This window comes from Panthera tigris, chromosome X (genome assembly GCF_018350195.1).
Source record: "Panthera tigris isolate Pti1 chromosome X, P.tigris_Pti1_mat1.1, whole genome shotgun sequence".
Lineage (NCBI taxonomy): Eukaryota > Metazoa > Chordata > Mammalia > Carnivora > Felidae > Panthera > Panthera tigris.
Window position 1 is genome coordinate 97,786,544 of NC_056677.1, and position 26,665 is coordinate 97,813,208.

The 26,665-nt window shown below is 49.0% G+C and overlaps 1 protein-coding gene and 1 non-coding gene across 2 annotated transcripts; both read right to left on the minus strand.

The window, feature by feature from the left end:
* Positions 1-7,594: 7,594 nt before the first annotated feature.
* RPL39 (ribosomal protein L39) lies at positions 7,595-11,379 on the minus strand. Its single transcript, XM_042974151.1, has 3 exons — positions 11,271-11,379; positions 9,197-9,300; positions 7,595-7,826 (listed from the first exon to the last, which is right to left on the minus strand). The coding sequence occupies exons 1-3, from the start codon at positions 11,271-11,273 to the stop codon at positions 7,778-7,780; spliced, it is 156 nt and encodes a 51-aa protein (XP_042830085.1). The 5' UTR covers positions 11,274-11,379; the 3' UTR covers positions 7,595-7,777.
* LOC122235612 lies at positions 8,226-8,357 on the minus strand. The gene has a single exon (XR_006213653.1). It is a non-coding gene; the product is annotated as a small nucleolar RNA SNORA69 (small nucleolar RNA).
* Positions 11,380-26,665: the final 15,286 nt, after the last annotated feature.

The following is a 26,665-nucleotide window of genomic DNA, read 5'->3' on the forward strand; positions in this document are numbered from 1 at the left end:
ATGTTGTAGCACAGTATTATTAACCCCCATTTCACACATACCCAGGGAGGTTAAGTAACTCCCCTAAAGTCACCCAGCTAGTTAGTGAATGGTAAACGATGTAAACCCAGACCTGGCCAGCTCCAAAGCTCCATGAGCTTTCCGTATTCTTCTGCTACCCCCACACGATTAACCAAAGCACCTATACAGAGGGTTGTACTAAGAATGGACAGGCTACAAATAGTAGATTTTCTCTGTCAACCAATGGGGAGCCAATCTGTGTAGACACAACCTTAAGATAGGTGCTTATAGGGGCGCCTGGGTGGCTCAGTTGGTTAAGCATTCTACTTGGGCTCAGGTCACGATCTTACAGTTGGTTAAGAATCCAACTTTGGTTCAGGTCGTGATCTCACGGTTCGTGAGTTCAAGCCCTGCATCGGGCTCTCTGCTGTCAGTGCAGAACCTGCTTCGGGTTCTCTGTCCCCCTCTCTCTCTCTGCATCTCTCTCTCTCTTCCTCCCTCAAAAATAAATAAATGTAAAGATATTTAAAAAAAAAAAGATAGGTGTTTATGATGTACACATCATCAGTGGAACTCAATAGCTTTTGGTGATTTGTAAACATACCAGGAGCTCACTTTCCTATCGGCATACTTCTGTAAGCACCACATTTTAAAATGCGTGCTTTAAAAAAATTTTTTTTCTAAAGTAATCTCTACACCCAACATGGGGCTCGAATTCACAACCCTGAGATCAGGAGTCGCCTGCTCTACTGACTGACCCAGCCAGGCACCCCTAAAATGCATGGTTAATTAATTTCACCCTTAGGTTTAGGTGTTTGGTTGGTTATTTCATTCTGTTTTTAAACTCGTTTTATTTTCAAATAGTTGTAGATTTACGGAAAAGTTGCAAGACTATCACAGAGAGTTCCTGTGTGCTCTGCACACAGTTCCCCTATGGTTACTGGATTTTTAAAATGTTTTCAAACACAACCACAATAATGAATTGATAGCAATCAAACAAGTTGCATCTATCATGTGCTGTTCGGAACCCATCAAAATACATGTCTTGGAGAACTCAGACGCATGCCAGGCTGTAGGCAGCTCCAAGGGCTTCCTCCAGAACAAGTAGCTCCAGATAAGAACACGGGGCTTGGAACGCCTGGGTGGCTCAGTCTGTTAAGCGGCTGACCTCGGTTCAGGTCATGATCTCACAGTTTGTGGGTTCGAGCCCCGCCTCGGGCTCTGTGCTGACAGCCTAGAGCCTCCCTCTCTTTCTGCTCCTCCCCCACTCTCTCTCTGTCTCTTAAAAATTAATAAACAGTAAAAAAAAAAAAAAAAAAAAAAGAACATGGGACTCGTTCCTCAGTCTCTAAAGAGGAGTAACATTTTTTTCTAGCTTGAATGCCTAACTGGCCTTGTAGCCCAAACCACGAATTTGGTCTAAGGTCAAAAGGGTATGTCTTTTTCAAATCCCACAGCTCGTAAGTTTGTCTAGTTTATTTCAGGATTCTCTCTTGTTTACTTGACACGTCATCTTTCCCACATCTCCACGTTCGTGGAAGCTTCTGGAAACACCCGCAGAAAAGCAAACTTAAGACTCGACATAAAGAACTGTAGAGAGCACTGGATGAAAAGAAGCGAACAGAAGAGGACAAAGGCCCAGATACGTAAGAGGTTCCTTGAAGCAACAGCAGCCCTAGGGTGCAGGTCTCTCGTTCCCACCTTAGAGCTCCACTGGAGTCCGTGCGCTTCGGAGGCGTCAGCTCAGTCCACACTGTTCTTTCTGGGCACTCGTCCATCCACAGGGCAGTCATGCTTGCACAGGACCCTGCCCTCCAGCGATAGGCAACTGATTCTTTTTTTTTTTTTAATTTTTTTTTTTTTTAACATTTATTTATTTTTTTTGAGACAGAGAGAGACAGAGCATGAACGGGGGAGGGGCAGAGAGAGAAGGAGTCACAGAATCGGAAGCAGGCTCCAGGCTCTGAGCCGTCAGCCCAGAGCCCGACGCGGGGCTCGAACTCACGGACCGCGAGATCGTGACCTGAGCCGAAGTCGGACGCTTAACCGACTGAGCCACCCAGGCGCCCCGTTAGGCGACTGATTCTTGACTGGGCCAGTCAGGCTCACCATCTCATGATCTTGCTGTGGGGATTCAGAGATTCCCACCCATTTCTCTCTGGGACCAAGTGGACGCCAGGTTCGGCTTTGCTCGAAGAGAAGCAGAGGAAACAGGTCTGCCCAGAAGGACGAGAGTACAGTGACGTTCAGAAAGAAGCTGAGAGGGGCACCTGGGTGGCTCAGTGGGTTAAGCGTCTGGCTCTTGGTTTCGGCTCAGGTCATGATCTCACGGTTCGTGGGTTCAAGCTCCACGTCGGGCTCCACTTTGTCAGTTCGGAGCCTGCTTGGGATTCGCGCTCTCTCTGGCTCTCCTCCGCTTGTACTCTTTCAAAATAAACAAATAAACTTAAAAAAAGGAAGGAAGGAAGGAAGGCAGGCAGGCAGGAAGAAGCTGAAAGAAAGGCCCCAGAGGGAGAACAGCCTGCCTGGCTTCTTAATGGCTTTTAAGACCCTGGTTCTGGTTCTTGAAGCCTGGGTGTCTCCTGCCGTTGGATTCCATGAGACATCGTTGAAGGATTATATTAAAGTCCCCACTTGAAAGAAAAAAAAGCAGCATATATGAGTGGTTCCCTTCTAAACCCTGAAAAAGTTTTCTTTTCCTGTTCTTTAAAAAAAATTTGCTTTCTGGGGCACCTGGGTGGCTCAGTCAGTTAAGTGTCTGACTTTGACTCAGGTCACGATCTCACGGTTCGTGGGTTCCAGCCCCGCATCAGGCTCTGTGCTGACAGCTCAGAGCCTGGAGCCTGCTTCAAGTTCTGTGTCTCCCTCTCTCTGCCCCTCCCTGCCCCTCCTCACACTCTGCTTTCTCTCTCTCTCAAAAATAGACATTAAAAAAATTTAAAAAACCATTTTTGTTATGTTTATACATCCCGAGAAATAGAAAATGAAAACTAAATCACTTGTAGTGAGATGCATACACATGTCCAACGAAAGGTATGTACAAAGACGTTCATAGCAGTTCGCTAAAGGCCCCAAACCTGAAACTATCCAAATGCCTATCAAGAGTAAAATGGGGAAATAAACCGTGGTCTATTCACACACTGGAACGCTTGTGAAAATTCATCAAAAGGAAAGCTCATTTAAAACGGAGACAGGAGGCCAGAAGGGGGAGCGCCCATGCCCTACCATCCATGGTCAATTGCAGACCCCAACAGGAAAAGACCCCAGTTAGAAGCCTATACTTTACTACCCTAGGAGGAGGAAGGATTTTCTCCTTGCCTCATAACAGCCCGGTGACGGCCACAACTCAGCCAATGAAAAGCCACCATATTTCGAACTCCCAGTTTACTCCCATGGACTTTTTATTTGTAACAGCACCTTCCAACTAAAGCCTTCACCTCCTTTGTTTGCTTTTGTGCCTCGGTTCACGTGTCCCGAGGTGCAGTTCTCCGCTATTCCTGAAAAAATGCATTTTTGCTGGTTAAATAACTGACAGTTTAATTTTATTTTATTTTTAAGTTTATTTATTTTGAGAGAGAGAGAGCGTGCACATAAGCAGGGGAGGGGCATAGAGAGAGGGAGATAGAGAGAATCCCAAGCAGGCTCTGCATTGTCAGCACAGAGCCCAGGGCAGGGCCTGAACCCATGAACCATGAGATCATGACCTGAGCCAAAACCAAGAGTCGGATGTTTAGCCGACCGAGCCACCCAGATGCCCAACTGACAGATTTATTTATTTGTTTATTTATTTATTTATTATTTATTTATTTTTGAGAGAGAGACAGAGAGACAGAGAGAGCGTGAGTGAGGGAGGGTCAGAAAGAGAGGGAAACGCAGAATGTGAAGCAGGCTCCAGGGTCTGAACTGTCAGCACAGAGCCCGATGCAGGGCTCAAAATCGTGAACCACGAGATCATGACCTGAGCCAAAGTCAGACGCTTAACCAACTGAGACACCCAGACGCCCCACTGACAGTTTTATTTATTTATTTTTTTAGTGTTTATTTATTTAAAAAGATTTTTTTAATGTTTGTTTACTTTGGAGAGAGAGACAGAGCATGAAATGGGGAGGGGCAGAGAGAGATGGAGACACAGAATCCAAAGCAGGCTCCAGGTTCTGAGCCGTCAGCACAGAGCAAGACACGGGGCCCAAACTCACAAACCGTGACGTGACCTGAGCTGAAGTCGGACGCTTGACCGACAGAGCCACCCGGGCGCCCCTGACAGTTTTAAGGTCAATACGTTACATAGCAATGAAAATGAATCCTCTACAGCTGCACATAACAACAAAATCTCCTATGATGGTGAGTGAACAAAAGAAATTAGACACAGTAAGTGCAAAGTTAATTATTCCATTCCTATAAAATGCAAAAATAGGCAAGACTAATCTATGCTGTTAGACGTTAGGACAGTGGTTACATCTGGGGGCAGTAGTGACTGGAAGGGGGCCCAAGGAGGGGCTTCTGGGATGTCGATCATCTTGTTTCCTGACAGCTGTCAGCACAGAGCCCGATGCGGGGCTCGAACCCATGAATCGCGGGATCGTGACCTGAGCCAAAGTCGGACGCTTAACCGACTGAGCCCCCCAGGCGCCCCGTATAGTCTTGACTGCAGTAGTCCTGCAGGTTATGCTTGCCTCTGGTGCCCCAAACACCCACCAGTGTTTTTGCCTGGGCGGTGGTTTGATGTTGACTTCTCTGGAACAGAACAGGATGGGGGAAGTGCGAATGCTTAATATTTCACTCTGTTCCGTCGGGTCCTCGTGGCCATTCCTAAGGGCGGCTCCCTGGCATGGTAAGCACTCAAAATGTCAGTTGCTATTAGCAGAAGAGTTGTATAACCTTTTAAAATCTGTACGATGGGGGAACACCCGGTAGAACCGACCCTTTATAGACATTATCGATCCTTACAAACCCCAAGGTAGGTAGGACTTGGGGCGGGGGGGGGGGGGGGGGAGTCTCCTAAAGTCCTAAAGATCGAGTTTCCACAGTTGGGTCAGGATGGAGCTGGGACTCAACCGACGCCTGACTGCAAGGCCCAGGATTTTAACTCTCACACTGCCCTGCCTCCTCTCCGAGCTCTCGAGGTGGTTAAGGCACTCGCAATTAGAATCCCGGGATTGGAAGGGAACCAACATCTGTCTAGAGGCTGACACTGAGCGCGAACATTGACAGCTGTGCCTGACCTCTCCCTGGACGACCTGTCCCTCCCCACTATCTGTCCTTAGCTTTATCCAGCACATAGGTCATGTCTGCTGGGGAGGGATCCACACCCCTCGACTCCTGCTCACTCCCCATTCCTTGTTTTCCTGGTCAGGCACCAAACCAAGTGCTGTAGGTACATGATCCTCACAGCCCCCTGAGGGAGCTCCCACTGGCCCCACTTCACAGATGAAGACCCGGAGGCTTACAGCTGGCAAACGAAGAGTGGGATTTGAATCCCAACTCAGCAGACTCCCCCCCCCCCCACCCCCAAGTGCCTGCTTCTCAGCAGGACGTCAACGGGCGGGCAGTGTCAGCTCAGGGTTGACCCCATGTCTTTCAACAGCTGACCTCTAATGCCACACTTCTGGGAGTTTGTAAATGTAGATCTTGAAGGTCTCAGAGCTCCCATAATTCCCCCTTCAGGAAGCACTGATCTAGTCCTTCACAGATGGGCAAACAAATACTGGCAACCGAACGAGCCAGAGCTAGTGAGGGGCCAATGGAACCAGGACCTGTGCCCAACTCCCAGGCTCAAAAGTAACTCCTTAGGGAAAGAAAAAAGTTAACCCCTTATGTACAACCAATCATCCCTGGTGCCCATGTCATTCTACCTTTCATTTCTGACACCTGTTTAAGGTCCATTAGTGGCACCTTCGAGGTGTCCCAACCTACTCTGAACAGTGAGGCTGAGGTTTTTTGTGTGTGTGTGTGTTGTTTTTTTTTTTTTTTAATATTCGAGTGTGTATGTGAGCAGGGGAGGAACAGAGAGGGAGAGAGAATCCCAAGCAGGCTCTGCGCTGTCGGCATGGAGCCCAACACAGGGCTCCATCCAGAGTCGGACACTTAACAGACGGAGCCACCCGGCCGGCCCGAGGCTGAGGTGTTTTTAATACTCCAAGTTGAAAATTCCGGGCACAGGACTGCCAATTATATCGAGCCCCACTGCTTTGGATCCGTGTAACATTTTTTAGGTTACCACTGCTACCAGGGTGCCTGGGTGGCTCATTTCGTTAAGTGTCTGACTCTCGATTTCGGCTCGGGTCACGATCTCGTGGTTTCCGGGGTTCGAGCCCTGCATCGGGCTGTGCACGCGGTGCCTTGCAGGGCCTGCTTTGGATTGTCTCCCGCTCTCTCTGCCGCTCTCCTGCTCACACGCTCTCTCTCTCAAAATAAATTTTAAAAACAAAACAAACCCCCTGTTGTCCCCACAGCAGCAGCTCCCAGGTTCCTAGGTTGGTTAATTGGTATTCTGTAGCCCACTCTTCTGATTTCCAATAAACAGTGGTCCTTCAGGATTATGACCATCTGAACCTCTTAGTGTGGTTCTGGGTTAGGGACCCCTGTGCCAGGCCATCCCTGGCCACTTGCTCTCTGCTATATCCAGCACAGGGTCCCTACAAACCCCATATGGGGTCGCCACCAAACCTGACTCCCCTTTCCCTCGCTGTAGTTTCACCTACATCCCACAGGTAATTAGGGACCCTTTGTTCCTTCCCACGTTTTCCAGACCTTTGCTCTGGCTTCCATATTGGCCCCTAGGGTGTAGCCTAACCTACACCCACACCTGTCTATCAACTGACCCCAAGTATCTAGAACAGTTCCTGGCACATAAAGGCCCAGTAAGTCTGAATTTTAGTGTGTCAAAACAGTCTTTTGATTTCGTTCAACAATTTAAAAATACAGAAATTTAGTTCACAGGCCAAACAAAACCAGGCAGACCAGTCTGATAACCCCTGGTTCAGATGATTCCTACTTGTATTGACGACTGGCATTAGAGAATAGTATATAAAGATGCTATTTAAGAATGTGCTTGGGCACCTGAGTGGCTCAGTCAGTTCAAGTTCCATTCTTGATCTGAGAGTCCCGAGTTTGGGCCCTGTGTTGGGCTCCGCGCCAGGCATGAAACCTACTTAAAAAAAAGAATGTGCTACCTCAAATATTCACTTCCCATAAGGCGTAAGAGCCATTAGCCACATGGAGTTTTTTAATTACAATTAAATAAAAATTTAAACATTAGTTCCTGGGGCGCCTGGGTAGCTCAGTTGGTGAAGCGTCCGACTTCAGGCCGGGTCACCGTCTTGCGATCTGTGGGTTCGAGCCCCGCGTCGGGCTCTGTGCCGACAGCTCGGAGCCTGGAGCCTGCTTCACATTCCTTGTCACCCTCCCTCTCTCAAAAACAATTTACACATTGAAAAAAAAAAAATCAGCTCTTCACTCAAACTAGCCACACGTCTTCCAATACTCAGTAGTCAAAGGACATTTCTATCACTGCACAAAGTTCTACCGGACAGCGCTATGGGAGATCTGACAGGAGGAGGAAGTCAGTCCTTCACAAATCAGAACACAGCAGCAGTTCAACCAAAAGGTCTCACATGTTTATTACTGAACCAACCTACAGGAGCAGAAGAAGCATCGTAACAGAGAAAAGTCAATTTCCTGATAAAACAGATCTACTGGTCAGGCAGCAGGGAGGTGATGGAATAGAAACGGATGACTTTCAGGTGGCATAAACGTGTGCCATCTCGTGTTCGAACCCTTACAGACCCAGCTTCGTTCTTCTCCAATGCCGCCTCTTGGAGTTGTATCTGCACAGAAGGAAACTGCGGGTTACAAAGGCAGTCTGACTTCAACAGGCTCCCAGTTTGCCTTCCCTTAACACGTTTGGAGCTCTTTGGAGAGTAAAAAGTGACTTGCTGGATATGTTTAAGAACTGGTCACATCAAATTTTTGCCTCTCCAAAGGATTCCAGGCCAAGAAAACACACTGGTTCTTGAGACTGGACTGGTGGGGAAGTTCTTTCCCCTGCCAAGAGTACGCACACCTACTTGTGATTCAACATCCCTGGGGAGACCCAGACATCTTTATTTTCGAACCTCCCGTCTTTCAAAACATCAAAACAGCATCTGCAGAATCTTTCCAATAGATTAACACCCCCAATCATTTCAGTATCAAAGCAAGTGACGTGCAGAGTGAAAGCTCCTCAGAATTGTCCATGTCAATCTGTCCTGATTTTACCCTTAGAGAGGCAAAATCAAAAATGATCAACACTGTTTTTCTTTCAGCAGGATAATGTCAGTACTTCCACAAAACGAAGCACTGTAATTGCAACCTGCTTTAACACACTTTAAAAGTTGCAAGGCAGCTGAGGGAAGAGAAAAATCCTACAATTGTGCCAGTTTCTCTGGGCCAAGTGTATACTCTGAAATATACATTTCTTTCACTCCTCACAATAACCCGTAACAGCAGGCCCCACCACCAGGTGGGGATAGGACAGAGAAACTGATGTTCATGCCAATCCATTAAAAAAGGGCTTTACTATGGATGTCCAATGTTCTCAACGGAACTGCAGCAAGCTTATAGAAGGGCTGACCTGCCCAAGTAACCACTTCGCCAAGAGGCTCAATGCTCTTTTCTCAGTGTTGTATGAGGGCAGCGCCTGGGTGGCTCAGTTGGTTAAGTGACTCTTGATTTTGGCTCAGGTCATGATCTCCCGGTTCCTGAGTTCAAGCCCCACATCGGGCTCCACACTGACAGTGTCGAACCTGCTTGGGATTCCCTCTCTCCCTCTCTCTCTGCACTGAGAGCATGGAGCCTGCTTTGCCTGTTAGCCTAGATGACCCCAGAGGCCTTCTGTCGAAATTCTAGCAATTCCACCTTTTTTCCAAAACCATCAATTCAACTACTTCTGCAGTAGAGGGCAATCTTCCAATCTTTTAGAAAAGATAAACACCTCAAAGATGGACTAGGCGAGCAACAAGACAGCCTTCCACTTTACGTTCTGGCTCAGACTAAAGACAACAGGAAATTAAATATTGGAGTGTCTGCCCTTAATCCCAGAGGTGGGCTGGGTTTCTGCCCAGAAACACAGAGGAAGCACATTAAAACAAAACAACAACCCCACAAAAGACGCAGGTGATTACAGGGCGGGGTGTGTGTGTGTGTGGGGGGTCCTTACCTGATTTTATTACCAGTTTTCATCCGAATCCACTGGGGAATGGGACGATTCTGCTTTTGTTTCTTGGCCAGGAATCGCTTGATCCTGAAAGTCTTGTGAGAAGACTGGGAAGAAAAGGTAACCAATTAAAATTTTTTCAAAATATTTTATTTATTTTTGAGAGAGGCAGAGCATGAGCATGGCAGGGGGAGACAGAAAGAGAGACACAGAATCTGAAGCAGGCTCCAGGTTCCGAGCTGTCAGCACAGAGCCTGATGCGGGGCTCAAACTCATATGAACGGCGAGATCATGACCTGAGCCAAAGTCAAGTCAGACACTTAACCGACTGAGCCACCCAGGCGCCCCAAAAAGGTAATCGATTTAGACAGCAACACCAGAGCTTGCTCAAAAGATTCAAAGTCAGGAACTCCCTTAATCCACAAACATTTGAATGCTTTATCTATACCAAAAACAACCTTCTCAATGCTAAACCCACCCATCACGCCCTTTGTGCTGCTTCTTACAATTTCTAGAGGCAGATATATAATTCCCACTGTTCAAATAAAAACCACCAAGAGTCAGAAAAGTAAGTAACCTACCCCAAATCAGAGTATTAATGTGCAGACCTGGGATTCAAGCTCAGGTCATCTATGCTCCAAGGCTAGGGTGCCTTCCACTCTTCCCTGCTGTCACCCAGGACCCAGAGGACCACTGGGGATGGCTGAGGAACTTGGTTTTCACAAAAGAACACAAGCTTTTTTTAAAAAAATTTTTTATTGTTTATTATTATTTTTGAGAGAGAGACAGAGAACAAGCAGGGAAGGGGCAGAGAGAGAGGGAGACACAGAATCGGAAGCAGGCTCCAGGCTCCCAGCTCTCAGCACAGAGCCCGACATGGGGCTCGAACTCACAGACCACGAGATCATGACCCGAGCTGTAGCTGGCCGCCCAACCCACTGAGTTATCCAGGGGCCCCAAGGACACAAGCTTTTGGTCACCCAGAACAATCTGTCACTTGCAAGCCAACTAGTCTCAGTGCACTATGTACAACAGGTACCTAATTTCAAGGGTCATGCCAAGAGTAATTAAAATATACACAAAGTCCTCGACCGTCAATAAATCTATTCTAACCCACTGACCATTTTGGTATTAATTCTAACTGTACTTAACACATAATTTTCAAGGATGACTTTCCCAATTTCTCATTGCGTTTTTGGCTTTAAGTACTTGGGTCATCTAAGTCCAACCCCAACCACCCCCCCCCCCCTTCAGAATGCAGAACAATCTGGAAATGGCAGGAGTGGTAGTCTCGAGTCTGGCCAACGTGGTCCAACACACCCTTGCATAATAACAGGGGCCATTACAAAGAAGGCAAGGACTACACTCCTCTCTCCCAGCTCACGGTAGCAGTTGTAGATTTTCTGTCAACTAAAACAACCAGTTACCAATCCTCTCTCTCCACACGTAGAAGCAGAAGGCAATTTTATGTTCTAAGAAACCTATCACAGGTTAAAATCCACGACCATAATTGTCCTCAGTTGGCATTTTAGGTTGAACGCCCTAATGGCATATAGATTCACACTAGAGCACCCCTTCTTCCAGGTGCTTCCACGGGGGAGATACTTAAATCCTCGAACAAAGAATTAAAAGTCCTGTAAGCGCCTAGTTTGGTATGCAGCCGGCAGCCAACTTAAAAAGTTTCCTTAAGCCAGCTGACCACATTCCCTTCTCGATGCCTGGCACGTCCCACGTGCCCCAAGGTCGGGCCACGGTTTCTGGAGTGGATCCCCCCGACTTCTCTCTGTCCCAGAATCACAGTTCGCTCCAGAAGGGCGAAGGGCAGGGGAAACCCCTGCTAGCCTGGGCAGCGGCCTGGAGCACAAAGCGTCCCCCCCCCCCCCCCCACCTTAGGTTCTCCGTCACTTGCTAGTTTCCCGCCAGGCCTGTAGCTGGAGCCGTGGCCAAACTCGGCCTTCTCTAGAAAAAGCCTTTAAAAGGCCCCAGCACCTCGATACAGCGTACGGTGCCTGCGAGATCGCGGAAGCCTCAAGTCTCGCGAAAGCACCCCGGGGCCGATGGTTACGGATAAACTTACCATGGCGAGAAACGACCAGCGGCGCACGCAAGGATGGCGAAGAAGGAAAAGAAGGAAGCGGGCGGAAGGACGTATTTAGAAGACGTTGCCGGAGGCGGAGCTTGGAAGCTGCTGCCATTGGCCGATGGTCGTCTCTGGCCGCCCTTTCTGCCTCAGCCCCGCACGCGTGCGCGTGCGCGCTCTCGTGGGAACTCGGCAAATCGCGCTTGTCCGTGCGAAATGGAATTCGTTTTACGCCACTTCCGTAAGTGGGGCCCTCGGGAGCAGGGCACCCTGCTTCGTGGGTGAGGCGCACAGGCCGTGGTAAAAGCCGAAGTGGTAGCCCTTCCGAGGGCAGAAAGAGCAGAGTGGGCGGGGCTAACTCCAAGGGCGGGTGGGGGATACGTCACGTCCGAGTGCAAGGGACTTCGGTCCTGGGTTTAGGAAGCGGAGCGCCGAGGGTTAACCTCCGCCGGGGTGGCCTGGCGGTGCGCATCTCGGTCTTATCTCGACCTCTAGCATGGTTTCGAGCTGGCTGGCTGGGCCGTGCTGGACGGGAAGGGATGGTGATGTTGGAGAAAGCAAGGGAGGGTGGCGAGGGCTGCACTGGGTGGGTCCGGGAGGTCTAGGCAAGAGGTTGCTGCTAATCAAGGTCTAAGCTGAGAAATTTCGAGATAACCTTTTCCTTGGCTGCTAGGAATCCCAGACGGACTTTTAGCCCGCTTTGCAAAATGCATAGGAATTAATGACATGCGTTTTGGATGTTGATGATCCCCGATTCCATGTTTTTCTTCTCCACATTTAAAAACAAACTTTTGGGGGCGCCTGGGTGGCTCAGTCGGTTGAGCGTCCGACTTCAGCTCAGGTCATGATCTCACAGTCCTTGAGTTCGAGCCCCGCGTCAGGCTCCGTGCTGACAGCTCAGAGCCTGGAGCCTGCTTCGGATTCTGTGTCTCCCTCTCTCTCTGCCCCTCCCCTACTCACGCTCTGTGTCTCTCTGTCTCAAAAATAAATTAAAAAAAAAAAACATTAAAAAAAATAAAAACAAACTTTTGGGACGCCTGGGTGGCTCAGTCGGATGACTGTCACACTCTTAATTTAGCCTCAGGTCCTGATCCCGAGGTCGTGGGATTGAGCCCCACTTGGGCTGTGCGCTGAGCGTGGAACCTGCTTAAGATTCCCTCTGCCCCCTCCCCGCTGCTTGTGCGCTCTCTGTGTCTCTCTAAAATGAAATAAAAAAGAAACAAAATCCTCTGTGTATCTTTGCAGTCACTTCAGGCCATTTTGCACCAGAAGATTAAGGTAAGGGTTTTTAACCTGGGGTCCACAAACGGTCCATTTATAGAGTTCACAGTATACATGAACTTGGATGGGAAAAAAAAATCACAACTTGTTTTTATCAAACTGTCTGAAATTTAGCACTTTCTTTACAAAGGTAGGCAACATACTATAGTCGCGTCAACAGTACCTATGACTTTGTCACCAGTAGAAATCAAAGATGGTTTCATGTCACATTGCATTTGATGCAGATGTCTTGAAATACCATTTACACATTCATCACTTGTTTGGAATTATAGGACAGTTGGCCTTTCAACAACGTGGACTTGAACTGCCTGGGTCCACTTATATGTGGATTTTTTTGATGGATACAGTACTATAAATATTTTCTTTGGTGATTTTCTTAATAAACTTTTTTCTAGCATACTTTATCATAAGGATATAGTATATAATACATATAACATATGGAATATGTGTAAATCAACAGTTTGTGTTATCAGTAAGGCTTCTGGTCAGCAGTAGGCTATTAAGTTTTTGGGGAGTCAAAAGTTACACGTAGATTTTACACTGCATAGGGTCAGCACCCCTAACTCCTGCGTTGTTCAAGGGTAAACTATAGTTATTAGGCCCATAAGTGGAACTGTGTTAAGAAGCCTATATGTCCGGGGCACTTGGGTGGCTCAGTCGGTTAAGCACTGACTCTTGACCTTGGCTCAGGGTGGGATTGAGCCCCGCATCAGGCTCTGCACTGACATTGCGGAGCCTGCCTGGGATTCTCTCTTTCTCTCTCTCTCTCTCTCTCTCTCTCTCTCTCTTTCTTTCTTCCCCTTCCCTGCTCATTCTCTCTCTCTCTCTCTCTCCTTCTTTCAAAATAAATAGATAAACTTTAGGGGCACCTGGGTGGCCCAGTCGGTTAAGCATCCGACTTCAGCTCAGGTCATGATCTCACAGTTTGTGAGTTCAAGCCCTGTGTCGGGCTAAGGGCTGACAGCATAGAGCCTGGAGTCTGCTTTGAGTTCTGTGTCTCCCTCTCTCTCTCTCTCTGCCCCTCCCCACCGCGCGCGCGCGCGTGTGTGTGTGTGTGTGTGTGTGTGTGCATGCGCATGCTCTCTCTCAAAAATAAACATTAAAAAAAATTTTTAATAAAATTATTAAAAAATGGGGAGCCTGGGTGACTCAAGTCACTTAAGCATCCAACTCTTGATTTTGGCTCAGGTCATGATCTCGGGGTTCGTGGGATTTAGTCCTGAGTCGGGCTCTGTGCAGACAATGGGGAGCCTGCTTGGGATTCCCTCACTTGCTCTCTCTCTGCCCTTACGCCGATGGTTCTCTCTCTCTCTCTCTCTCTCTCTCTCTCTCTCTCTCTCAATAAATAAATAAATAAATAAACAAACAAACAATTAAAAAGAAGCTCATGTTATTACAGCACACATTTCTTTTAGAAAATATTTTGATAACTATTACAGTGTAGTTGCTTTTCTTTGTAATCCTATGTACTCTGTCTTATGCATTTAAAAACATTCTGAAAATAAACTTCATCTGACTGCCAAAGGACTCCACAGCACAGAAATAGTTAGGAATCCCTATATTGGAGTACAGTGACAGATGGTAGAACAAACTAGGTGGGAGAGAATTTGGAAATAGTCTGGGCAAGAAACTGGCCCGGGGGGGCCTGGCTGGCTCAGTCCGTAGAGCATGTGACTCTTGATCTTGGGGTTGTGAGTTCGAGCCCCAACATTGGGTGTGGAGATTACTTAAAAATGAAATCTTAAAAAAAGAAATGGCCCAAAGTAAAGTAGTCCCCGGGGATGTTGAATAAGAAGAAATAAAATCAAGAGATGATTGTGACATTAACAGGACTTGGTCCAGGTTTCTGTCTTGAGCAACTGGATGCTGGTGGCTTAGGTCTAGAGAGGAAATACGCAAACAATAGGAAGTTTGAGCCAAATTTAATAACCATTTTTTAATTTTTTTTTATTTTTTTAATTTTTTTTTAACATTTTTATTTATTTTTGAGACAGAGAGAGACAGAGCATGAACGGGGGAGGGGCAGAGAGAGAGGGAGACACAGAATCGGAAGCAGGCTCCAGGCTCTGAGCCATCAGCCCAGAGCCCGACGCGGGGCTCGAACTGACGGACCGTGAGATCGTGACCTGAGCTGAAGTGGGACGCTTAACCGACTGAGCCACCCAGGCGCCCCTAATAACCATTTTTTAAAATGTTTATTTATTTTGGGGCACCTGGGTGGCTCGGTTGGGCGACCGATTTCAGCTTAGGTCATGATCTTGAGGTCTGTGGGTTCAAGTCCTGCATCAGGCTCTGTGCTGGCAGCTCAGAGCCTGCAGCCTGCTTCATATTCTCATTCTCTCTCTCTCTCTCTCTCTCTCTCTCTGCCCCTCTCCCATTCATGCTCTCTCTCAAAATAAATAAACATTTTATTTTGAGAGTGCACACACACACACACACACACACACACACACACACACACACACACACGAGAGGAGGGGAGGCGCAGAGAGAAGGATAGAGAGAATCCCAAGCAGGCTCCAAGTTCAGCGGGGAGCCCAATGCAGCGCAGGGATAGATCTCACGGACTGTGAGATCATGCCCTGAGCCGAAATCAAGAGTCAGCCACTTAATCGACTGAGCCACCCAGGTGCCCCTAATAACCATTTTTTTTAACAGCAAAACTTTGGTTACTTTAATCCCATCCAGTTTTTAAATTCAGACCCTCATCCAGATAATTTTATGTTTAACTGAAGTGAGACCTCAGGCTTCTTAACCTGGATTTTTATTATTTATTTGAGAGCCAGTATTTTGTTTTTGGTGGCCCAGAGGAGCAGCAAATAAGCCTTTAGTTGCTGAATCACCATCATTATCATCATTATAGCTACCATTTACCCTAGGTTGAGGGTGCGATTGACACGGTGCTGAGAGCTTACAGAAATCTTTTTTTTTTTTTTTTTTTTTTGCCTCTTTAAACTGCTTTATTAACTTCACAATGTATGATGAGCATCTTGCTGTACAATAGGGTAAAACTCCCCTGCTGACACAATCCTACAGATTGGGTCAAAATATAACATTCAGTTAGAAGCTGGTAACAGGAGACCCACAAGAGACATGGAACACCAAAAGGTTTATAACAAAGGTACATTGAGAACATGTAAGTTGAGGAAGCAGGTATGTCTTCCTGTTAACTTCAGGGAAGACAAGATTCAAGATGTGAGGCAAAACTCATCCTGATGGTCACGGCCGCAGGGTCAAGTGCTAACCGTCCTCAGACCATGACCGGATTGCTTTTCCCTCAGCTGTCTCACCTCCTCCCCAATCCTTTCCATATTCTCTCTTTTTTTTTTAAGTTTATTTATTTATTTTGACAGAGACAGTGGGGCACCTGGGTGGCTCAATTGGTTAAGCATCGGGCTCTTGATTTCAGCTTAGGTTATGATCTCACAGTTTGTGAGTTCAAGGCCCACATTGGGCTGTGCGCCGACAGTGTGGAGCCTGCTTGGGATTCTGTCTCTCCCTCTCTCTCTCTCTCTGCCCCTTCTCCACTCGCTCACTCTCTTTCTCTCAAAATAAATCAACTGGGGTGCCAGAGAGAGAGAGGGAGACAGAGAATCCGAAGCAGGCTCTGCACTGTCAGCACAGAGCCCAAGGCAGCGCTCGAACCCAGAAAACCGGGAGATCATGACCTCAGCCGAAACCAAGAGTCCCACACTTAACCGACCGAGCCACCCAGGCGCCCCGCCATATTCTCTTCTGTCGCCCTTGCCTGTGGCTCTGCAAGCCTCCATCGTGCCCCACCTAGACTGCAGCATGGGCTGCCGAACGTGGAATCACCTGCAGTTTCCTCTAGGCACACGATATATACCAGCTTCCAAAGGGAGAGTCAAGGACTCTCCTTTATTGGCAACTTGCTCCATTGCATCCTTTTGTTTTATTTTCTTGGTTGGCATTTTCCATGTTGAGATTTTTTTTTTTTTTTACTGCTTGCTCCTCTTTGGATGCCACAGCTCCTGGGCGTATCCTTGCGGTCTCCTGCCCATCCCGATTCTCCCGGGGAGTGTGCCATCGCCACTCAGACCTGCCCACCTGCTCCCCCTCCGCCTCCTACTCTTTGGGGCCGCCCCTGGCCTGCACACCCACAGGGCCACGGGGGGCAGGTGCCGAGAGGGGTCAACCATCTTTTTAATTCTTAACAGCTTTAGAGCGCAATCTTTGTTCTAGCTGGTTTTGATTCTTCCTCGCACGCTACCCCTTCTGAGTTTCTTTTGCTGATTCTTCCTTACCTCAATTCCTTTTTAACATTGGAGAGCCCCGAGGTTCGGTTTTGGACCTCCTCCTCTTTTTTTTTTTTTTTAATTTTTTTCTTAAGTTTATTTATTTACTTTGAGAGAGACAGCAAGAGGAGGGGAAGGGTAGAGAAGAGAGGGAGACAGAATCCCAAGCAGGCTCCGCGCTGTCAGCACAGAGCCCCCTGTGGGGCTCGAACTCACAAACCCGTGAGACCGTGACCTGAGCTGAAACCAAGAGTCGGATACCTAACCGACTGAGCCACCCAGGCGCCCTTGGACCTCTTCTCTTTTCTATATACACTCCCTCCTTTGGCGATTTCATCCAATATCATAGCTCTAAATACTCTCTTGGGTGATGACACCCAAACATGTATCTCCAGCCTGGACCTCTCCTGAGCTCCGATCACCTTCTCGGCATCCACTTGGATGTCTCATAGATGCCTTAAACTTAGTACGTCTCCAACAGAACTCCTGACCTTTTCACCCCTAACTGGCTCACTCAAAGTCCTCCCCATCACCGCAAATGGCACTCCATTCTTCTGCCGCTTCGGCCAAAATCTATCTTCCACCCGTCCCTTTCGCATCCCGCATCTGGTTTGTCAGCAAATCTGGTCCGCTTGACTTTGACATTTATCCAGAATCCGAGAACTTCTCATCACCTCTACCCGGGTCCGAGCCACCCTCTCTCACCTAGATTAATTTAAGGCTCCTCGCTGCTCTGCCCGCTTGCTGGCTTCCCTACAGCAGCCGGAGCGACCCTTTCAAGACCTCAGGCAGATCATGGCGCTCCTCCGCTCAGCGCGCTCCAATGGCTCCCCATCCCTCTCCTCATAAAAGAAAGTACGGGGGCACTTGGGTGGCGCAGTCGGTTAAGCATCCAACGCTTGATCTGAGCTCAGGTCATGGTCCCGCAGTTCATGAGATCAAACCCTGCGTTGGGCTGTGCGCTGATGGCACTGGGCCTGCTTGGGATTCTGTCTCTCCTTCTCTCTGCCCCACCCTTGCCCTCTCTCTCTCTCTCTCTCTCTCTCTCAAAATAAATAAATACACAACAATTAAAAAAAAAAAAAAGAAAGCAAGCACAGGAATTTGCAGTGGCCTCAAAGGCCCTACCCAGTTGGTCGGACATTAGTTCTCTCACCCAGCCTCGTGCTGTCCTCCCTCTCACTTACTTTGCTAAAGCCTCACTGACCTCCTTGCTCTTCCTTAAACACGTCAGACACAGTTCCCTTCATGGCCTTACACCAGGTGTTCTCCCGCCCTGGGACTCCATTCCCCCAGGTACCCCACGGCTGCTTTCCACACCTCCTGCAAGTCAGGGCTCAAATGTCTCCACTCACGAGAGACCATTCATTCCCCAACGCTCCGGATCCCCATTCCCCGCTTTTCATGATAACACTTATCACCATCTAGTATGTCACGGCACGTATTTCTTTATCGTCCTAATTCCACATAAGCTCAATGAGGGCAGGGAGATTTTTTTTTTTAACTCTTTATTTTGAAAGACTCAGGGATTCACAAGAACGCACAAAAATCTACAGAGAGATCCTGTGCACCCTTCACTCAGCCTCTAGCATTATCGTCTTGCATTGCTATAATATCAAAACCAGGAAATTGACATTGGAACAATCCAAAGAGCTTAGATGTCACTCGCTAGATGTGCACTCATCTGTGTGTGTGCAGTTCTATAGCTTTATCACATGTGTAACTTCGCGCGCGCGCGCGCGTGTGTGTGTGTGTGTGTGTGTGCGTGTAGTTCTATATAGCTTTATCACATGTGTAACTTCATGGACCTACCGCCGCAGTAAAATCTAGAACCGTACCATTACCACAAGCCTCCACAAGGGCAGGGTTTTTTGGTCGCATCTCTTCCCTCCTGTACCCCCCGCGCCAAGAACGAAGCCTGACACGGAGTAGGCCTGGGTACCTGTCGAACCGAAAAGGCCCCAAGTGCAGTGCTGACAGACTCTGAAGCCAGGGCCAGCTGAGTTTGGACACCCACCAGTGCAACGTACTAGCTACATGACGTTGGATACGTAACTCGGCATGTCTGTGCCTCAGTTCCCTCTTCTGTAAAATGGGGGTAAATAATATTGCTTAACTCGCAGCGCCGCGGTGAGGATTCAGAGTCGCTGGTAACACGTTACACACACAGTAAGGCCTGAGTTAATGTCTACCTGGCACATAATAGCCCCCGAGCTCAGTGAACAGCAGACATTATTACTTTCATTCCCTTGTATGGTAACAGGGCAGAGAGTGCTAGGAAGCAAATAAACTGTTACAAGAAGATTGAAGGGGAGGGGCGCCTGGGTGGCTCAGTCGATTGGGTGTCCGACTTCGGCTCAGGGCGTGATCTCACGGTTTGTGAGTTCAAGCCCCGCGTCGGGCTCTGTGCTGACAGCTCGGGGCCTGGAGCTGCTTTGGATTCTGTGTCTCCCTCTCCGTCCGCCCCTCCCCTGCTCACGCTTTGTCTCTGTCTCTCAGATAAAAATAAACATGTGGAAGCCCTAACCCCAGTATTTCACAACATGACTCTTTGGAGGCAGGGCCTTTATGGTGGTGATTAACTTAAAACGAGGCTTGCTGGTGTGGGCCCTAAAGCAATCTGACTGGTGTCCTTTGGGATACACCAAGAGACACCAGAGACCCTCAAAGGCCATGTGAGAACACGATGGAAGCTGGCCGGCCAACTGCAAACCAATCAGAGGCCTCAGGAGATTTAGAAAAAAAATTGTTTAGTTTATTTATTTTGAGAGAGGGCTAGCGTGAGCGGGGGAGGGGTAGAGAGAGGGAGAGACAAGAATCCCAAGCAGGGTCCGCCCTGTCAGTGCAGAGCCCCCCTCGGGGCGTCAGCTCGCAAACTGTGAGATCAGGACCTGAGCGGAAAACCAAGAAGAGTTGGACGCTTAACCGACTGAGCCCCCCCCCCCCCAGGTGCCCCAGAGAGGCCTCAGGAGACACCAAACCCGCCGATGCCCTGATCATTGTGACCTTGGACTTCTAGCCTCCGGAACTGTGACAAATTTCTGTCGTTTGAGCCACCCAGTCTGGCATTCTGTTACGGCAGCCCTGGCAGACTAATACGGGTGGGATCAGGACATGGGGAGACGGGGAGGAGGGCTTTCCAGCCAGAAGGAGCCGCACGCCGCCAGCCACAAGAGACAAGAGTCGAGGTGCGGTACATTCTGACTGGGCGGAGCCAGATTTGCCGGAGGCACATTTCAGGGACCAGAATGCCACCGAGCTGGGTCCCACGGGTGTCCGAAAGGACAGGGGCTGTGAAGAGGCTCCGGGATTGGCCATCATGGTGCTCCTTGGTGCCCGTGAAAGTCGGGCAGTATAGATGGGACGTGAGGAAGGTGGCAAGAAGGGAATAGAGTGGGTGAGTGGTGAGGTGGGGCAGGCCTTGAAGGGAGGAGATGCTCTGAGGACATTTGGGTGTGAAGGGAAGGAGACAAAGAAGGGCCGCGCGAGAGAGTGGTGAGCTCAAGAGTTGGTGGGTTTTGGTAGATCATGGAGAAGAAGGTGGGAAGAAGAGAGAGTAACAATGCACGGAGATGCAGGTATAGTGGACAGTGTGGGGGGCTCGGCGGGCATGCGGGGGCAGGCCGAAGGGCATCAGGAGAGGAGCTTCCCCGGACAAGAAAGACACGAAGAGAGAATGTTTTTTGTAAATTTAGTTCTTTTTTTTTTTAATGCTTATTTATTTCTGAGAGAGACAGAGACAGAATGCGAGTGGGTTAGGGGCAGAGAGAGAGGGAGACATAGAATCAGAAGCAGGCTCCGGGTCCCAAGCTGTCAGCACAGAGCCCGACGCGGGGCTCGAACTCCTGAGCTGTGAAATCGTGACCTGAGCCGAAGTCGGAAGCTCAACCGACTGAGCCACCCAGGCGCCCCTAGTTTTTAAATTATGTAAGTATTTTACGTGGCTCCCTCCTATCTAACCCTACATTTCCTGTCCTAGGCGTTTCCCCGACGGAAAGGGGAACAAATGTGCCTGCAGAGGTAGGTACTAGATTGCTTGTAGCAGAATTATTTATGAGAGCCCCAAGCTGGAAACTGTCCTAATCTATCGCCACGTGAGCAGATGCACCGCGTGTTTCCCAAGGGCGGCAATACAGCAGCAGTTCTCAAAGTGTGATCCGTGGAACTCTGGGGAGGTCATTTAGACCCTTTCAGAGGATCTGCGAGGTCAACATGACTTTTTTTTTTTTTTTAATTTTTTTAACGTTTATTTATTTTTGAGACAGAGGCAGAGCATGAATGGGGGGAGGGTCAGAGACAGAGGGAGACACAGAATCGGAAGCAGGCTCCAGGCTCTGAGCTGTCAGCACAGAGCCCGACGCGGGGCTGGAACTCACGAACCGCGAGATCATGACCTGAGCCAGAGTCAGACGCTTAACTGACTGAGCCACCCAGGTGCCCCTCAACATGACTTTTCTAATAATACAAAGACATCACTTGCTTCTTTTACTCTCGTGCTCTCATGAGCGTAGTGTGGAGTTTTCAAGAGGCTATGTAACTAGAATGACCTCCTTGCTCTGATAGACAATAGAATGTGTGCTTGTGTGTTTTTTATATTCCTGTTTTAGGGTACCTGGGTGGCTCAGTCATTAAGCATCTGACTTCAGCTCAGGTCACGATCTCACAGTTCGTAAGTTCAAGTCCCACATCTGCTGAGCTCGAGCCCAACTTTGGGTGAGTGCGAGGCCCTCATCACGTTGGGTGAGCCCTGCTTCTCTCTCTCTCTCCTTCTCTCTGCCCCTCCTGGGATTCTGTCTCTCTCTCTGCCCCTTGCTCACTTGTGCCCTCTCTCTCTCTCTCTCTAAAAAAAAATTCCTGTTTTACTTTCTAATACAGTATGTATCTATCTACATACACAGAGGTCCATGAGGTAAGTGGTCTTAAGGAGGCTTAAGACCAAAACATTTGCCAACTGCTCCTATCCAGCAGTGGAAATAAACAAACTACGACAAAACCACCATGGCAAGGATGATCTCATCAACATCCACAAAAATGTGGTACAAACGAAGCCAGACAAGAGCACGCTTTCTGTGTGATTCCATTTACGTAAAGACCAAAACCAGGAGAACGGAATCTGTGCCATGTGAAGTCAGGACAGTGGCTATCTTTGGGGGCAGGGGACGCTGATCATACTCTTTTTCTGGATCTGGGTGCTGTTTGTATGGGTGTGTTCACTTTGTGAAAATGCATCTAGCTGTACCCTTCGGGATTACACGGTTTTCTGTATGGGTGTTATATTTCGGCGTAAAGTTAAAAACACATTTATATGGGTCTACAGACAAAACTATGAATGAGGGGCAGCTGGGTGGCTCGGTCGGTTGAACGTCCAACTTCGGCTCAGGTCATGATCTCACCGTTGCGGAGTTTGAGCCCCCCGCCCCCTCCCGACTCCCTAGGCTACGTTTACCCCATAGGTAATTTCCATTGTGTCTTTGGGAAATATCTGAATATTTTCACTTTCATATCATTTCAGATATTCATATATTTGTTCGAATAACCCCCACCCCTGCCTTCCTAGGACAAAAGCAGCCTGGTAGGTAGGAGAGAGAGCCAGTGAGGGGGGAGAGAAGGAGATGGGCGGGGCGCACAGCAGGTGGGTTGGAGTGGGGGGGGGACTGGGGCTCACCAGCCCTCTGCAGGGAGTAACGCGGTGGAGGAAGCGAATAAAGCCGAAGGCCGGCACCGTGTGCTGTAGTGGGATCCAGGACACTGTCCTTGGCGGCAGGGCGTGGCCCACGTGCTGGGAGGGATGCGTGGGATGCTGGGAGTGCCCCCAGCCTGGGCAGTGGAAGGCCACGGAAAGGCCTTCAGAGAAGGGGCTGCTGGAGGGCAATCCTGATGAAGGAATAGGACGGGGCAGAGAAGGGGACGGAGGGAGGGCTTTCCAGGAAGGGGGAACTCTGTGGGTGCAAAGGGGCAGAGACCCCGAGCAGGTGTCCCGGGCTTCCCGGGGCAGGCCCGGGAGTCTGAGCTTCATCCTGGAGGCCAGCAATCTGCAACTTCTTGAGGAGGATAATTCTGCATTTTTAAAAGGCATGGTCTATAGAGATCCACCCTTGACTCTTCTTCTCTTACCCCTCTGTTCTAATCTGCCAGCAAGCCCTGTTCGTGCTCTCCTCAACATCTAGAACAACATCTTCAACAGCTCTCTTCTCCAGCTAGAATCCACGCGCCCCCGCGGCCCCCAGCCTGGCCCAAGATACCACCATCCCCCACCTGAGTCATGACAAAAGCCTCCTAACGCTTCTGCTTTCTTTTGACCTTACCCCCTCCAGTCACTTCTCGGTACAGCAGCCAGAGTGATGCTGGTTTTGTTTTTTTGAGTAGTTTCTTTATTTTGACAGAGACTGTACCGAGTGGGGGAGGAGCAGAGAGCGAGGGGGAGAGAGAGAGAGAGAGAGAGGGAAAGAGAGAGAATCCCAAGCAGACTCTGCGCTGCCAGCAGAGAGAGCCCGATGCCTGGCTCAAACCCACGAAGCCGTGAGATCAGGACTGGGCGTGAAGCTGAAATCAAGAGTCGGACGCTCGACCGACTGAGCCACCCAGGCGCCCCTCCAATCAGGTTTTCACCTGTTCTGAGGATCACTCGTGACTTCTCTGTTGCCAAATCCTAGGTTAATGTCTCTGGTATGGCCTGATTTGACCCATCAGCAACATTTGTCTGAGTTGACTCCTCCTTGAAATACTCGGTTCGCTTGGCTCCCAGGACAGTACGCTTGCTTGGTTTTCTTCCTCGTTCAGACCCTCTTTTTCTGGTTCTTTGTCGCGTGTCTAAATGCCTCAGGGCTCCAGACTTCACTCCTTGAATCTCTTCTCTTCCATCTATACTTACTCCCGTGGTGATCTTAATCCCATGGCTTCACACGTCCGAAACTGATAGCCCCCTGCACCACCGCACACACACACGCACACACACACGCGCACACACACACACACACTTTTTCCTGCAGTTTTCTCCATCTCAATCCTTTCCTCATCCTCCCGGGTGCTTAGACAATCTTTGCCTCTCTCACGCCCCACACTTGGTCGGTCAGCAAATTCTGTGGGCTCTACCTACAAAATATGCTCAGAATGTGATCACTTCTGACTACTGCTGCTGCCATCCTGGTCCAGGCAACTGTCATTTCTCTACTAGATTACTGCGACAGCTTAAGGTCTCTTTGCCCTTCTTTCCTCTGTTTTGGTCTGTTTTCAACACAGCAGCCAGAGTGATCCTTTTATTTTAAAATAGTAAGTCAGATTATATCACACCTCTGCTCAAAACTGTGTGGTGGTTCCTATAACATCTGGAAGAAAAGCCCAAGTCCTAACTATGACCTGTAAGATCTTGCCCCTGTGAGCTCTCTGACTTCACTCCATCCGTTTTGGCTGCCCCCCGCCTTGCTCACTCTACCCCAGCCATTATGGGGCCTCTTTGCCATTCCTGAGCAGGCCAGGCATGCTCCTGCCCCAGGGCCTTTTCACATGCTTTTTCTTTTGGAGGCTTCTACCTCGTGTCCTTCTCAAGTCTACTCAGAAGCCACCTTCTCATTTAGGACTTTCAACCCCCAACTGTGAACATCATATTACCTTTCCCTGATGTATTATTTCTGTCAGGCACCTGTCACTTTTTTTTTAAAGAAACTGTAATTTTTTTTAAGTTTGAGAGAGAGCGTGTGAGCAAGTGGGGGAGGGGCAGAGAAGAGAGAGAGGGGCAGAGAGAGAGAGAGACGGAGGAGAGAGAATCCCAGAGATGCAGGGCTCAAGCTCAAAGTCACGAACTGTGAGATCATGACCTGAGCCAAAATCAAGAGTCAGATGCTTAACCGACTGAGCCACCCAGGCGCCCCCACTTGTCACTTACTTTTTTTTTTTTTAATGTTTATTTTTGAGAAAGAGAGACACTGAGTGCGAGCGGGGGAAGGGACAGAGAGAGAGACACAGGATCCGTAGCGGGCTCCAGGCTCTGAGCCGTCAGCACAGAGCCCGACGCGGGGCTCAAACTCACGAACTGTGAGATCATGACCTGAGCCGAAGTCCGACGCTCAACCGACTGAGCCACCCAGGCGCCCCAGCAGAGTTTCTGTACACCAACAAAAGGCTACAAAACTCCTATTAACCTTTCTCCTGTGGAATTAAAGATAGCATCTGTGAATACCACAGAGAGTTAGATTTTCATTTACGAGCAGAGTTAAGTTACTACCTCAGGACTACCTTGTGTATGCGTGCTGGGGAAAGGGGGGTGCGGTTCCCGATTCCGAGGGCATGAATGCCCAAAGCCACCCATTTGTCACTGCCCTGGAGATACCTATTCCCACCGCCCTCACCCCTTCAATTTTTCCTGCCTACTTCCCTTAGTATCACTTCTCTCCACCAGAGCAGCAAACTCCCAATGGCTGTAAATATCATGAGGGCAGGGACCTTGTTCACTGCCATCATCTTGGTGGCAAGCCCGCAGGTGTTCAATGAACGTTTAGATGTGTGAGCTGTCTCCATCCCGTCGTTATTTCCAAACAAACGAAACCTTTGTCGGAAGTAGGCGAAAGTGGAATGGGTGCTTACTTTTCTCTTCTTGCAGCAGTTTGTTTTCACGAGGAACATGAAATTATGAGTTAGGAGGAAGTGTCCTCGCCTCCTTCCTCCTGACACGAGAGCAGGGGGGCCAACTAGAGAAAGCGAGGTGCGCTGTGGAAAAGGAAGTCAAGATGGATTTGAAAAGCAGATTATTGGCAGGAGGGAGGGCCCTCCTGTCGTCTCACCTGTTGATCTGGTTTAGGGGTTTTCTCCAGCAACACTCGGCAGCCGTGCTCTGGTCATTGCTAGCTGTTTCCTCCTACCACTGGACCGTGGTCTCTCAAGGACAAGGACTCGAGTCCTTGACCCCCGGGGCCCGGCACACAGTCAGTGATTAGTAAATGTTGGCAAAAATGACTACGTATGTGAAGAAATTTAAGGGGCGTAGGGAAGTGTGGTTTACCAAGTTGGACTGGCAAGGCAAGTGGAACAAAAGAGGGAGGTGCTGATGTGAAAACAGCCTCCAGAGGCCCCAGGCTGGGTCAGGAGGCAAGCGATGGGACTCAGGACTGATGGCCGATGGCCGCGGAGCATCGCTCCTCCTAAAGCCAGCTGTACCACTGCCGCCCCGTTTTCACCTGCTTTCTCAGGAAACCTGCACTATTGATGTTCACTCCCCCCTGGGTCTTCATCCTCTTTCTCGGGGCTTTCCTTGTGGCTTCTAAACATGCTTTAGGAGTTCTCATATTTAAAATAATCCTCCATTGGGGCGCCTGGGTGACTCAGGCGGTTAAGCATCCGACTCTTGATCCCAGCTTAGGTCTGGACCCCAGGGTTGTGAGCTCAAGCCCTGCGGTGGGCTCCACGCTGGGCATCAGAGCCTACTTAAAAATAATAATAATAAAATAAGATAACCCTTCATCCACACCATTTACCCATCTCCATTTTTTCACTGCCAAACTTCCCTCTATGCGGTTTCCATTCTCAACCTAGTCTGGCTTCCGTTCCCTGTAATTCCAGGTCATCAGTGATTCGTGGGTCACTGAATCCCGTGGCCTTTTTTCAGGCATCACGCTTGACCTTCCAGCAGCATCCAACCCTAATGGCCACTTCCCTCTCCTTCTTCACTCTTTTCTCTTGGGTTAGGTAATACCAGGGTCTTCTGGTTTTTCACCTACTCTCTGGCTACTCCTTTTCTGTCTTTGTAGATATTTTTAATGTTTATTTTCTACTTGTGTGAGAGAGAGCACGGGGGAGGGGCAGAGATTGGCGAGGGGCACAGGGAACCCCAAGCAGGCTCTGCACTGACAGCAGAGAGCCCAA